Source organism: Sitodiplosis mosellana, unplaced genomic scaffold (assembly GCF_009176505.1).
Source record: "Sitodiplosis mosellana isolate CC-2019 unplaced genomic scaffold, AAFC_SMos_1.0 Smas_scaffold_6150, whole genome shotgun sequence".
NCBI lineage: Eukaryota > Metazoa > Arthropoda > Insecta > Diptera > Cecidomyiidae > Sitodiplosis > Sitodiplosis mosellana.
In genome coordinates this window covers 861,801-876,217 of record NW_022601391.1, presented here as the reverse complement: position 1 = coordinate 876,217, position 14,417 = coordinate 861,801, and the positions used below count along the sequence as shown (strand labels likewise).

Here is a 14,417-nt window from a genome sequence, read left to right as displayed (position 1 = left end):
TCGTTTTTTTCTCTATCTTTTTTTTTCATTGCATTTCAGACAAAAACAATTGCCACATATCAATATGGTGAATATCTGTGCTGAGTACAAGCAAAAAACGTTACAAGTGCTACCAAAAATAACCAATCAAATTGCCTCCGAAACCGAAAACTTTTTTTAAACAGTGATCATGACGCCAACGACACCGACGACGACGATGACAAAACAGTAATAGCATTGTAGCTACAACGGAGACAGAATTCCAGCCAAAGAAGCAGAAAAAAAAATCACTCAAAACCGCAACAGCAAAAAAAGCAATATACGATTTTCGTTGAGTATAATCAATTGGTTGCTAAATTATCAAAGGCCATAGCGAAACAAAAGGGCGAAATACAACACACGAACGAACCAAAAGACAGCCGAGAGAAGAAGAAAAAAAACACCGAACGTTCCACCTCTAAAGTGTATATACCGAAACCCGAATCACAAACACAGTTGTAAGTTTTGCAAGCTCAGTGTTTCTTTTGCCGTGAACATCTACATCTATCGTATGCCTAAATGAAAACGACTGTATTTAGTGCCCTTTTCGTACCCGTTTGAAGCGAAAAATTCATTCAAAACCAAACTAACCTTAACGGAAACACACAGTGAACAGAGTATCATATAAAGAAACTACAATGATTATGGAAACAATGATGCCAGCAAAAAAATAGGACACCCAAAGTAGCATAAAAAAAAACAAACAAAAAAACACACACACACACACATAGCCCCAAAACGGCGAAACAAGAAAAAAAAGAGAGCCAAATGCATTTATTTTGAACCACAGCAGGCACAAGTACAAGCACAAATACAAGCACTGGCAACGGGGCAACACCGAAAATGCTCTATATGTATTGCGTGAAAACGTAAATAAATTGATAACAAAAACGCGATTACACGGACCGAAAAACCGGGGAAAAAACAGAGTAAAAGAGCCGAAAAGGAAAACATAAAAACAAAACGAACGAACAGGAAAAATCGTCCTATCGATTTAATTTCTGTTTATGCTTTTGGCTGACTCTGAAATTTTCGTTTAATCAGCAAATATGAAATGATGCAAAATATTAAAATGTAAATGTAAATGTAAATGGTTTCAAAAACAGTTTGAAAAAAAGCCCACAAACATACATACATACAACAACAACAACAGAGCAAAAAAAATAAAACGAAAACAGTCGAAAAACGCTGAACGACAACATACACACACAAAGAATTTACAGAAGGAAAAAAAAACTCTCAAGTGAACACAGAAAAAAGCCCAAAAACGAAAAAAAAACATGCATGAAAATTGAAATAAAACAATAAAAGCGGGACGAATAACAAGCCATTGCATATTGTATTTATTGCTCGAAAACGGCTTAAAAGTGATTGAAGAGTAAAAGAGGGAATTTAAACACATCAAAATATATTTATTGTTTTCTGTTTCTTTGAATTTTCCGGACTGAAAAGCGAGAGTGCGTGCACGCCGCACACACGCTCTTTATAATTCTGACAAACAAATACTAAGCACAAAAGATTACCATAGAAGTAGCATTCGATTCTCTCGTTTGCTTCCGCGCTCGCTCATCCATTCGTTCGTTCTTTTGCTCATTTTGCTTGGCGCGCTTTTATATATTGATAATAAAATATTTTATGATTTATCTGAACGAGAACAGGAAAACCAAACAAAGCTTATCAAAACTGAATTTAAACGGGAGACACAAAGGCACACAAATGATTACTTGGAATGGTATCCGAATTAAATGATTTCGAATCAATACTGAATCTTCTTTGAACGTCATCAAAAACCGTGACATTGTGTGTACCGACCGAGTGGATTTCTTATCGTTGCGAAACGAAGTTTTTGCAAGCGTTGCACACAACAGAATTTAACAACAACAAAAAAGAAACAGTGATAACATACTAAAGAATGGAATAATACGAAAATCGACGACGACGAATAATAACGAACGCACTGAAAAGAACAATTCTTTGTACAAAGCAATCAAGTACCCCGAGCAAAAAAGATCGCGGAAAAAAAGAGACTGAAAAAAAGACTAAAAAGACAAAAACTTTGGAAGCGAAAGAGCAAACTACGATAAAAAATAAATAAATATAAAAGCCCCGAATATAAATTAATTACTGTTCAAATAATGACAAACTAACAAGTGAGCAATACGCTGGGCGAAAGTGCACTGTGCTTCTGCTTATATTGTGGAAATTGTTAAAGGAACAAATCGTAAACATGTTTGAAGTGCGCATAATTTTGCTGTGTTTGCCTTCCATCCTATTGGCATCAACAGTAAACGGTAAGCATTCTATCTTTTTTTTGTTGTTGTTATTTTTATTGCTTCCCTTCTTTTTCTCTTGAAACAATTTTTTGACACATTTTCAAACATTTCACGCTTCAAATGAATATTGTGCATTTCAATTTTGTTCAAAAAGCACTCAGAACTTTTCACGCTCTCTTCCTTGTCTTCCCGTTTCGCATCGCTTTTTCGTTTGTTTATTTATTTTTCCATGTTCACCATCGCGTTACATCCCCTTCGCTAATTCTTTTTTTCTCTCGCGCTTCACTCCTATTAAAAAAATAGTTGCCGTCGCGCATTTTTTTATCGTTCTTCGTCTCTCTCTCTCTCTCTCTCTCTGCTTTTGCTGTTGCTAATATTCTTTTGTTATCTGTACCACGGAAACAAAACTTCTCAACTTCCGAACTTTCGATGTGTTTCGTCATAGTTGAAGTGAAGAATGCCGAATTCCTGAACCTTAGATATTTACTTTGTTTGATTGCACAATCTGCAGAATGTGTACGGGTCGGTATGGCTGAAAATATTCGTCCATGATTAAAGTATGTGAAGAATTTAATGACCTCGTAATTGCATCTCAGACGCTGTACAGTATAGATACATGATTTGAATAACGGGAGGGGTTGGGGAAAGATATATGGAGAAAGAGTTAGAAAGTGAGAGAGAGAGAGAGAGAAAGCGAGTGGTAGAGTTTTTCCTGAATTTCTGTTGTTTTTGCCTCATCTACCGTTTCATGATGACTTTAAACACTATAACGCTACTCTCTTCTCGTAGCATTTATGTTGTTGTTGTTTTTTTTTCTTTTTCCCGTCTTGTTGTTATCCTTCGCTGTAGTCATCTTTGTGTTGTTTTCTTCCCTTTCGTCGACACTCTTTTTTTTATCATATCCATTGTGCGAAACAAAGTGTTCAAAATGCGTGATAATAGAAGTTAAATTGCGTCATCATCATGTTGAGGTTGGAGCCACGTAGAGGAAATTCCATACCAAATATTACCTTTTCGATGGAAAATATTCGGCGCGATATATTTCAAGCATCCTCAACGATATGAATGCACCTCTCGCTGTTTTCGTGCGCGCTCTCTCTCCCTCTCTTCCCCTTTGTCTCTTCACCATAAAGTGGATTCGGGAATGACGGAATAGTTGTGGGTGTTCACGGGTTATCTGTACACATGCTGTTTTTCGAGTGTGCGATACATGATATCGCTTGTATGTCAATTCTATTCAATAATAGGAACGAAGTAATCAAAAATTTTAGCGAAATACACGAAAAATGAATTTTCAACGCGAGTTGAGTGCGATTGAGCATTCGTGGCGCAATGCAAAATCCTTCCAATTGAAACGGAATGAAAGAATGGCTTTCTGTTTGACATCCGATGTGTGTTAGAGCTGAATTTGCAACTACAACAACAACAACAACAGCAGCAGCAACAATGTATAGCCCAGACACTTGACAAATCTCAGAGGGTATGAAATTTTAGTACTGTGTATGTGCGGTAAATTCCACAGGCAAAATTTTTGTGTGGTCGTAGAAACTCGAGAAAAACCACATAAAGCCGCGATTTGTTGCCGCCATTTCAGTCTATCTACACTTCAATCATCTCGAGAAGTTACTCGGCAACAGTTAATAAAAAACATTAAATCGTACTCAAAGCAAAAAGACAGGGCCACATTGATCCCTAGCACCCAGCACGCGTTTAAATTCTATGCCAAAGAATATACATCTATATATAAAAAAGAAAACAGAAAAGATAGAGAATGAAACATTCACAAACACTCATTCTTCTACTCACACACATAAATAAACAGTTGCTAAGCCGAAAATATTGTGATTTTGAAATCCTGTCATCATTTTTGAATGAGCATAGCATTTTGAGTTGGTAAACGGCTTAGAAGTAATAAAATCAATCTTTGTCTTTCTTTATTCCGACTCACTCTCGTTTTCGTTTTTGATTCCATTTTACAGAGACAAAGTCGATTTTAACCGACGGAGATTGGAAGAAGCTATGGATGGAGGCGGGTAATTCCAATGCGAATTTAAAGAAAGACAACTCAATTGATTCCAGTGATAGTCCAATTTTTGATGACACTGAGGTAAGTGACACGTTGTTTTATTTAACCCATTGCCAAGTGAGCAGCGTGTGAACTTTGCTCATTCGCTCGCTCACCATAGAATATAAATATAAAAGAAGAAATGATTGATGATATCAGTGGCAAACTTGTACCGATTTCCACTCATTTCGGATTTATTGTCGGATAATTTCAGCGAAAAAGGGAAAATATCGTGCACATTGCCATGCCTAATTTGTGTAAAGTTTCGCAATGTGCTCAAGTTCGGCTCGAATGTACGTATACACATCGACCGAGCACAACCAGAGCACACACACATACATATTTACTCCATCAAGTTGCGAAAAGCCAATATCGAAACACAAAATCTCCAACGTCGACACGTTTGGAGCAAGTTTAATGACGAAAAGTTCCTGAAATGCTCATTTCGGAAGTGTATATCGCACAAATTAATTGCTATTTCAGGTTTTTGAAATCGCTAGAAAATTTTACGTTAAATAACTTGAGTCTTTTGATTGATTCTGAATGTCTCGAAGCGGTTTTTATCGTAACGTGTAACGATTAACGTGTAATTTTATCAGAATAGGAAGTGCTCTTCCCCCGCAAACCGGGCCATATCGAATGGAACGAAACGATACGGAACGAAATGAAATGGATCGATGAATTGATATGTAGACAGGGCGTTCAATGAAAAGAGAATGAGACAGACTTCTCTTGAATTCATGACTCAAGGACATAAAATATTAATATCGACAGGCGTTAAGTTCTCTACTTACAGATTTTATACGTAATTAATTAATGCACAAAATTCATCCGAATGTCTGCGGGTGTCAAAATCGACGGATAACAGCACAAAGGGAAGCGCACAAACCGAAAATCTTACATGCACACGGGGCAATCAAGTGTAAGAAAAGTGTGTGGAAGAGACAATGAAAGAAGCAACAGCTACCAAAACCGAAGGAGAGAAACAAAAAAAACGGCGACGACGTACGATACACACATCACTTGATTTACTGGTTTAAACATGAAACATGAACCAATACGCCACATAATCACCAATCGACAATCACTAAATCATAATTTTCTCATTTGGCGAGCATGTGAACAAAAGATCGCCGATTGACTGGTTTATTGGACTGTAGTTTGCTATTTGGGTTCTACACAAAACAACGACCCAAACGAAAACATTGAACAAATAATAATGATGTGAATATGAATAGCACTTCAATGCACCAGCACCAATATAATGAATCAGACGAATAAAACAGCCATGTAACGGCTTGACAGTCATAATACAACGGCCGAGTAGCGGCGGCAACAGCAATAGTAGCAGCGACAGCACCAGCAGCAATCGCCACAAAGAAAATCAAGAGAGCAAAGAAGAAAGAAATCGTCAACGAACACCAAAAAAGCAAACATAAACAAAAACGAACAGACTCAAAAGAAGAAAAAAAGCGCACAAAAGTGGGGTTCATTTTTGGTCGATTTCTACAAAAAGCCCCTCTTTGTTAGCAACTCGATCATTTCTTCGTTTAAAGTGAAAGGAGAAGTTACAGGTACACAAACACAACATTTTTCAAGTAGTGCTTAACATTACTCTCGTTATAGAATAAGTATTAAAATCAAGCAAAAATAAATAATAACAAAGTATAGCAAAGAGAATAAAAAAACACAAACCAAACGCAAAAACGTACGCGGCGTCAAGTTATAAATAGTATATATAGCAAATGCAAAAGTATTATAATAAGTAAAGCCAAAAGAAAACGGGTACATGAAAAGTAATTACCTTTCGCCTTCAAGTTAAGAGAGAACTGAATGAACAATCGCACTCTCTCAAGCGCGCGCGTCGTTTAAAGTGGTGACAATAAACTCAAACCATAAAAAAAGCAAAGTAAAAAAAAAACCAACATAAATTCCAGCAAGCATTAATGTTTCATTAAAAAAATATCCACGCCAACATTGACGACTCGCCTTAGCTCGGCCTGGCCGTTAATGAATAAAAAATTTCGCGACAGTAAAATTTTTCGATAAACGCGCGCGATAATGCTCAAATTAAATGATACATCCGTAAAATTGAAAGCCGTACAAATGAATTCGAATTCATGGACGATAATGAAGTAAAAAAAAGGCGAGCAAATAATAATAAAAAAAAAAACAAAACGAAACGGTTACACTTTCATCCCAATTAAAATTAAAAACGGCTTAAAAATCGAAAACGAAATGACTTCAAGTGTTAAGCCATCAAATGTGAAAAGTGAATTTAACCGATGGTTTTTTTTATCTTCTTCGTCGGTTGTTTGTTTGTTTGTTCGTTCGTTTGTTGTTTGGCTGCTTTTGCCATCACCATTTGTCTCATTAAATTAAACACCAAGAGAAAGAGAGAATTCACCATTCTATCCATTCGGTACCTAAGGTTACGCGCAAAGAGTATCGAACTTGGTGTGAGTTATGTGTAATTTTATCTGCCGTGCACCGAGTCCAATGTACCAACTGAGAGTTTTGAGTTCGAGTGCTGCTTTTTTTTCTTCTACTCCCTGATATAAGTACTCATTGCATATTTAAACCAGCAGACAAAACCGGATTATACACTTTTGTTTTCGTTTCATTTATACTGCGCTATATGTGTTTATTATTATTTTTTTCACTCGTTCTTTTGAATCGAGCTTTACTTTTTTCTATTGAACGAGGCTTATGATTTTTGGTTTGTTGTTTAAATTATGTGCTGGTTTTGGTAGATTGTACCAATATAGACATGCTCCATTCAGCTACATTCATGGCTGCCCCGGCCAGAGGTGGAGGTCTTGACGCGTGTCTGAGTGCCTCTTGGTATTGTATTTGCAGACGAATGTTTTTTTTTTCGAAAATAAAGCGCATAGAAAATAAATACGCACACAATCCGTCTATTTTGGAACTAAGCAAACTGAAAGGGTCATTATGTCAACGCGTTTTGCTTTTTGTTTTCTTGATTTTGTTGTTGTTGTTGTTGTTGTTGTTGTTGTTGTCTCATTATTATGTGTATGTACGTGTGAGAGAGTGTGCGCGTGCTTTTTTTTTCTCTTACACTCTTCGGTGTTCATTTTTATTCCATTTTTTTTCTGTCATTGTCGTTGCTGGTGTGTGTCTGTGTTGCTGGTGTCCGTTTGTGCTTTTCGAAGGAAAAATGGACATGGGCACGAGATAAGTGCTGTGTTCATTTTCACTTTTGTGCCGAGGCGACCGATCCACATTCGGCCGCACACCATCAGTTTGACATTGCTCTACAAGGAAATATGGCACAAATTATTTCGAAATGAACATTACGCGTAAATCGAATGGAAATTTTGCACGAGCAAAGAACAGTTTTTTGCCGTTATGGCGTGTTTGGTGGCCGATAAAATTGGGTAAAAAAAGAAGATCGAACCATACACGAAAATCCATAAGATTGGAAATTATACCAAATGCCCTATATGAAAGATTCTTTCGTTCATCGTTTGTGCATATTTATATTTATGAGTTTATTGTTGGCATGGGAACACTACGCTATTTTATGTGCGTTGTGCGCCAATCGTGCTGGAACATAAATAAACATTCATACACGCAGTTTAACAGTCATGAAAACAAATGTTTTTATGACGATTATTCGGGATATGTGCTCGCGCGAGTATCTATTTTGATTAGACATATGGAATATAGTGACTTTGTCGGGTCGTGATTCGTTGTGTCTTTCTTTGCTTGGTTTTCTCGTTCCATATCGAGGAATGGAGTGCAACGGCGATTCGTTTACTTGCTTGGGACACTTTAACAAGAGTATTGATCATAAAATACTCCTTACAACCGTATAAAACCAAACTCGAATCGTTATATTGGGAAACCTTTAAATGTGCACGGATTTTATTTGCGTTTCAGCGTGATTTTTTTTTGGTTTGCCGATGCCAACGAGATCGAGTGTGTGTATGGTTGTTTCGGTCTTGGACTGCCGAAATCGAAAGTTCGCCGATACGAACGCACTTACGAAACACCGAAAGAGCAACGGATTTTGATGGTTAATATGCGCGCTATTTTCCACATGAATCAATGCAATAATTTACAATTATGATAACACGGCGCAATTAACTTAAGCTAATATTGGCTTCGATTCGAAAAACCGTTACTGGCTAGATCATAAATAATTGAATTCTCATTCGCGCGTGTTTGTTTGGAAATTTTCTTGTTCATTTTTTTTTCTTGCTCTCTATTTCTCTCTCTAACGTAACACTGACTAATTATTATTCAGAAGGTTTTTTTTCAATACAAACTTCACGAAAACAGCAAAAGTACTCATAATAGCACATTATCGGAGCATGCTTTTCCTTTTTTACTTCTTCTTTTTTTCTCAATCATAAAAATCGATTCTCCATTTTGATCCCGGGCAAAACAACAGCATACAGATAAAAATCTAATTTTTAAAACAATATTCCAAATCGAATTACCCAAAAATTTCATAAGAACATTTTTGTTTTGTGCTGTGCTGTGCTTTGTTTTGTGCTGTACGGTGTGGCTATAGTGCTTTGCTTTGAGCTTTTGTTAGTGAGAGTGTGTGCGTGTGTATGTAAGTGAGCACGGGGGAGAAAGAGAGTTTTGCTTTGTTGTATCGTATTGTATTATGCTTATGTTGCGTTGGACCATTTGGTCGGTGGGAGTCGAGGCCAGTGCGTCAAAGTCAGCGTACGAATCATATCACATTGTTTTTTTTTATCGCGCACATAAATATGTTACGTAAACAGTCAAACGGAGATTTAAAGTCACTGGCTAGGATGAATTACAATGGATTTTTTCGTTCGTTTTCTCCGTTTGAAGAAAAACGAAAATATCTGGTTGTTTAGAGAGTTTTCTTTTTCTCTCCTCTTGGAAAATTGTTCGGTTTCCGAATTGATGTAAATCTTGAGGCGGCTTTTTCGACCGTATACGCGCCTCAAATCTCTCTAATCTAATAAGTAAGAGGATATAGCATGGGCTTGTCCATATTGCGTAATTATTGTACGGCCGTATAGACTGTTATAATCCCGAATCACACAAAACATGGAATCATAGCGCGAGAGAGAGAGAGAGAGAGAGAGAGAGAGAGAGAGAGAGAGCAAAGCGATAGCGATAGCAACAGAAAGAGCAAGAGCGTGAGGCGGCACAAATGCCCGTTGTATCAAAGAAGAAAAACTTGAAAACTTTGTGTTTGCATAAAAACAAAAAGAAATTTAAAAAAACAAAAGCACCAACAACAAAACTAAGATGAAGAGCCGAAGAGAAATAAAAAGTTGAAATTGAGAGACAATCTCATTATTCATAAAAGAAATGCGACGACAAAAAATTTACGAATAAAATTTCAATCTAATTCAGTCCTTTCGGTTCGTGTGTGTGTGTGTGTGTCCGCCTTACAATGGCTATGTTTTGTGTGTGTGTGTGTGTGTGTGTGTGTGTGTGTGTGTGTGTGTGTGTGGACAAAGAGGGTCATTTTAAAGCAACCAGAGAAATGGAGATAGCGCGCACAAACCATAGATATGGAGATTCATTCAGATATTCGATGCGATAGAGAGCGATTGAAATGAATGAGTTTGTCGTAAAAATTGGCAATTGTTTGCTCTTTTTCGGAGAAATGTCGATCCGAAAATTAACCGTTTAGTGCTCGCCGCTTTCCATAACCAACAGCATCATCGTGGCTGCTATTCATTCCATTGAAATGCGCATTTGAATGCACGAAACGCCAAATTCCAATCAATCGAAATCGAAATCGAAAACCGAACGAACGAACGAACAAAGAGAAAGAAAACGAATTAATCAAGTTGCGCTAATTGTTGATAATTCGTCTCACACTTATCGCTATCCCCCAGCAAAACGCGTATAAACATGTTGATGTTTCACCCAAATGCGCACTCTTCAATGCATGCAGCACACCAAACCATTTAATTCAAAAACTCTTTTTTTCTCTCTTCGTGAGCTCTCTTTATTCATTTCATTTCATTCTTTTTTTTTCCTCTGTTTAAATCTTTTTTTTTCGTATTATTTTTTTTCTGATGGTCTGCCTCTTCGCCGTTTTCTCGCTAGGGTTTTGCGTGCGTATTCGAAATGACAAATGTACATCCAGCTTCATTTTTTATGAAAAGCAATTTGTGATTTCTTCAATATGAAGCCTTTAGTGAGCGTGCTCGCTCGCGCACACACACAAGAGAGGCTCGTAGAGCGCGCAATTTATTGCTGTTGCACCGTTTTTCTTTCTGTATGCGGCGCGTTACAATTTAAAACATCGTTTCATAAATTGTAATTGTCATTAATTTCATCTTTCTTTTGTATTTTCATCTCTATAACGCCCATAATGACTGGAGCAGATTTGTTTTGTTTATTTAAAAAAATCGAGTGTACTCTCTCGGTGTGTGTTTGTGCTCACGACGAGGTTGATTTGAATATTTCTCGTTGTCGTTGTTGTCGTCGTTGATGTCGGTTCAGGGTAACCATCGGGCGCAGAATGTTGCTGGAGATGGCAACGATGGTATGTGTTGGGTGTGCGTTTCAATTCATTCTAGCAATTTTCACCACGTAAAATACCATCATCGTCTCTGCCATCCACACAGACACACAAAAACACACACGCAGACACAGAGCGAATGCGTGTGAACGCAATCATTCGCTCACTCGCACGCCACACGCTTGTTTTCATGTAAATTATGTCGATTTAAAAATGTTTTCGCTTATTGTGCGATATGTGCGCGTGGCAGGCATGAACTTGAATCAAATCTGTCACTGTGCAAATTGAACAATGGTGCTCTCGCCCCATGTCAGATGTGTAAAACGAATAACAACAACAGCGTGCGCACATACACACAATATATCGACGACACAAAGGCGTACAATAGACTCAAAAATGCGATAAATGGTTTGGAACCGAAGATATGCATACAAAATATCATAATATCAAACAATTATGACAAAAATTACGAAAATTCATGAAAACAATTGCGAATTGGTAAATTGATGATGGGGTGAGTGGGAATGCGAGAGAGAGAGAAAAATGGTATGAGATAGCAGTGGAAAATCATTCATTTCATTATTCAAATGTGGTTCATCAATCGCCAAAGTACATGGCACATGGTGTGCGCTGGGCATTGAAAGGAAATGAACCATGGAACCGTAATGTCATTACCGTAGCCACAACAAAGTCACCGCTAGCCTCATACATACACACAATGGTTTTGAGCATAGCACAAAATGTCAATTTTCTTTTTAAAATGAAAAGAGCCAAACGTGTTTTCATAAATTTTTCTCCGTTTTTTTTTTTTGCTGCTCCCATTAATTCGCTTTCAACATACCAATAAATTGACGCAAACGAAAAAAGCCACGAAACATGAGTCGTGGTCGGTAGTTTTGACAATTAGCTAACGAAACAAAAAGCTCATGAATAAAATATAAATTCGAATAAAATAGGTGTCATTAAGAAAAGTTAATGCGTGCAAAATGTACGCCAGTGGTGGGTCCGACGGAGAGGAAAAAGGAAACCAAATCAAAATCAAAGCCAAAGCCAAAATAGGAAAATGAAATGAAAAGCAAAAGAAAAAGCAAGAGCGGCACCGCCACCGCCACCAGAAACAGCAACATCAACATCAACGGCAACATCAATGGCAACGACGGCAACCATCGAAAACAAAGCCAACAACTCTCTACAGAAAGAGAATGGAATAAATGAGGAAAAAGAACTTTTACTGAGCAAGTTTTTCCGAGAATAGAAAATTCCAAGCGAAATGTGTGCTGCTGAAATGCGAAATAAGAAATAAATAAATCGCCAGTGTTGACATCTGAAACAAAAAATTATGTATATTCATATAAAATCTGTACATAAAGTATACATATATAACAACAAAAGAACTGAAGTTGTACCAATCTACGTCATCGCCAACCCGATTTTCTGAATCTGAATACAACTGACGCGCGCTGATATTGTTTACTATAATTGAATTTCTATTTCATTATGGGAATTTATTTAAGATCATTGTGCAAATTGGAAATGTATGCATTTCATAAGCGCACAGCGGCACACTTTGTGCCATCTCGTCGGCTCTCTTTCTCTCTCTCTCCCTCTCCCTCTCTCTCTCTCTCTCTCTCTCTCTCTCTCTCTCTCTCTCTCTCTTTTGAACACACACACACCAACTTGCCTTCTCCATTTGTTGTACTGTGCCTGACAGTTTGCCATCGTTTGCCGGAACAACAGCAACAACCCTCAAGTAAAACTGCGCTCAAAGTATTGTATCAGAGGTTTGATTTAATAAAATCGATCGTCTAGGAGAATGCTGTGTAAATGTATGCGACGAGGCGAGGCGAACAGCCAGGCGTAGTGGGAAGAATTTCTGAAGAAATGCCTGGGACAACTCAAATGCAAACACGGCAAAGTTTTTCTTTGTTTATAGTTTATAAATGATTATTACCAGACGCCAATATTTAATCACAGTTTTCGGAAAACTTTGTCTCTGACCAAAACTGGTGTGGAACTTTACTAACCAATTTTCTTGTAACATTTTGCCGTAAAAGCGAAAATACACAGGAACCGGCAAAACAATTATTACCCGAATAAAATGTTTTCCACTTTTTGGCTGCTCAACGTCCAAATTTTTCTGCCGTTGCTTTTGTTCTGTTCTGTTCTGTTTGAGTGTTGTTTTTTTATTCATTCTATCCATCGCTTGCTCTCTCTCTCTCTCTCTCTTTCTCTCTCTCTCTCTCTTTGGCTTTCATCTCACGTTTTCAATTTTGGTTTTTTGCTTGTTTTGCAGAATAATGTTTTTATTTGCTTACAAATGAATTGAAGTTTAAACTGAGTTATTGCGATTAATTGCGATTGTGTAGCTCGATTGACGGCCAAACAAAGGTTCAGTTTACATACTCTCTCTCTCTCGCTCTGCCTCGATCATTTACCATCTTCTTCGCCCACTTCCTCCATCTCCCTCGGTTTGAATAACTGGTAAAATAATCTAGCTCGAGAATATAGGCCGTGTCATTTCATGATTAAACAAGGAGTGTAGTGGAAGAGGTCAGCATTCGACCGACTGATTTTCGTCCATTATGCGGATTACAAAATTGACATTGTACCGATATCATAATTCTGATTCAGCTTTCTCGCATCCACATACTGAATTCGGTATAATCCGTAACGCGCGCGCGCGCATGCACGCACGCGTCCGCCGCGAATTCATCGACCGCTCGGCCGAATATATGTATGTGCTTCGATTACATCTGTAAATGATGTAAATCTCCAAGATTGTCATCTAATCGCTGTCGTCATATATTACAGTAACTGTAATTATTTTCGAACTTTCAATTTCATTCGAGCTAATAACGACGACGACAACTTGTAAGTAAGTTACCATTTTCTTGGAAAGCACAAAATATCTTGTGTGACCATTTTCCCATCTCGAAAAGCGGAACGAATGATAAATAATAAATGACGATAAGACAGATAGCAAAAGCACCATAACACATAAAAAAAAGAAAATATCAGAAGCAAAACATAAATTAAAATCAAAACGAGAGCGAACAAAGCGCTGCAAAAGAGAGGAGAAAGAGACCAAATGGAAAGAAGAAAGATAGAAAGAAAGAAGAGAAGAAAAAAACACGCACTGGATATACAAAACTCGTAGCCATAAACAGTCTATTTTCATTTGTGAACACGCCAAGTGGTAGACCTCTAGTAGTGTGATTGCGTTTTTAGCATTTCTCAATAGGTCAGTTAACCAGCGTTGATATAAGGCACACATGTTTCTTGTTTATCTTTCATTCGCTCTTACCTTTCAATGTTTTAGTATTTCTCTTCTGCTGTTGCTGCTGCTGCTGCTGCTGTTGCTGCTGCTGCTGCTTTTGTTACTGTTGGTGTACTTTGCGCGCGCTATCACCACAACCTATAATGCCTATGGCATGGCTTGCCTTGTCTTGTCTTGGTTCGGTGTTCCTCTATCTCGTTTATCAGAAAGTGATCATATGAGCATGGACAATTTAGTTGTATTTGAATGTGTGGCGGTTAAAGTGCATTACGGCAATTAAACACAATACCAGAT

At 37.6% G+C, this 14,417-nt stretch overlaps 2 protein-coding genes across 6 annotated transcripts in view; both read left to right on the top strand.

Annotated features, from left to right (window-relative positions):
* Positions 1 to 14,417, top strand: part of LOC129574000 (zwei Ig domain protein zig-8) — a 57,690-nt gene that overhangs the window by 5,497 nt on the left and 37,776 nt on the right. For 4 of the 5 annotated variants that reach the window (XM_055455256.1, XM_055455258.1, XM_055455255.1 and 1 more), the window contains exons 2-3: positions 40 to 2,309; positions 4,271 to 4,398. In XM_055455256.1, coding sequence (XP_055311231.1) covers positions 2,246 to 2,309; positions 4,271 to 4,398 — 192 coding nt within the window. In that variant the 5' untranslated portion in view covers positions 40 to 2,245. The remainder of the gene's footprint in view (positions 1 to 39; positions 2,310 to 4,270; positions 4,399 to 14,417) is intronic. The other variant, XM_055455259.1, reaches the window with a different exon arrangement.
* The window catches only part of LOC129573974 (uncharacterized), a 28,673-nt gene continuing 19,803 nt past the window's right edge, over positions 5,548 to 14,417 (top strand). The window contains exon 1 of the mRNA XM_055455212.1: positions 5,548 to 5,930. The gene's annotated coding sequence lies outside the window, so the exon portion shown is untranslated. The remainder of the gene's footprint in view (positions 5,931 to 14,417) is intronic.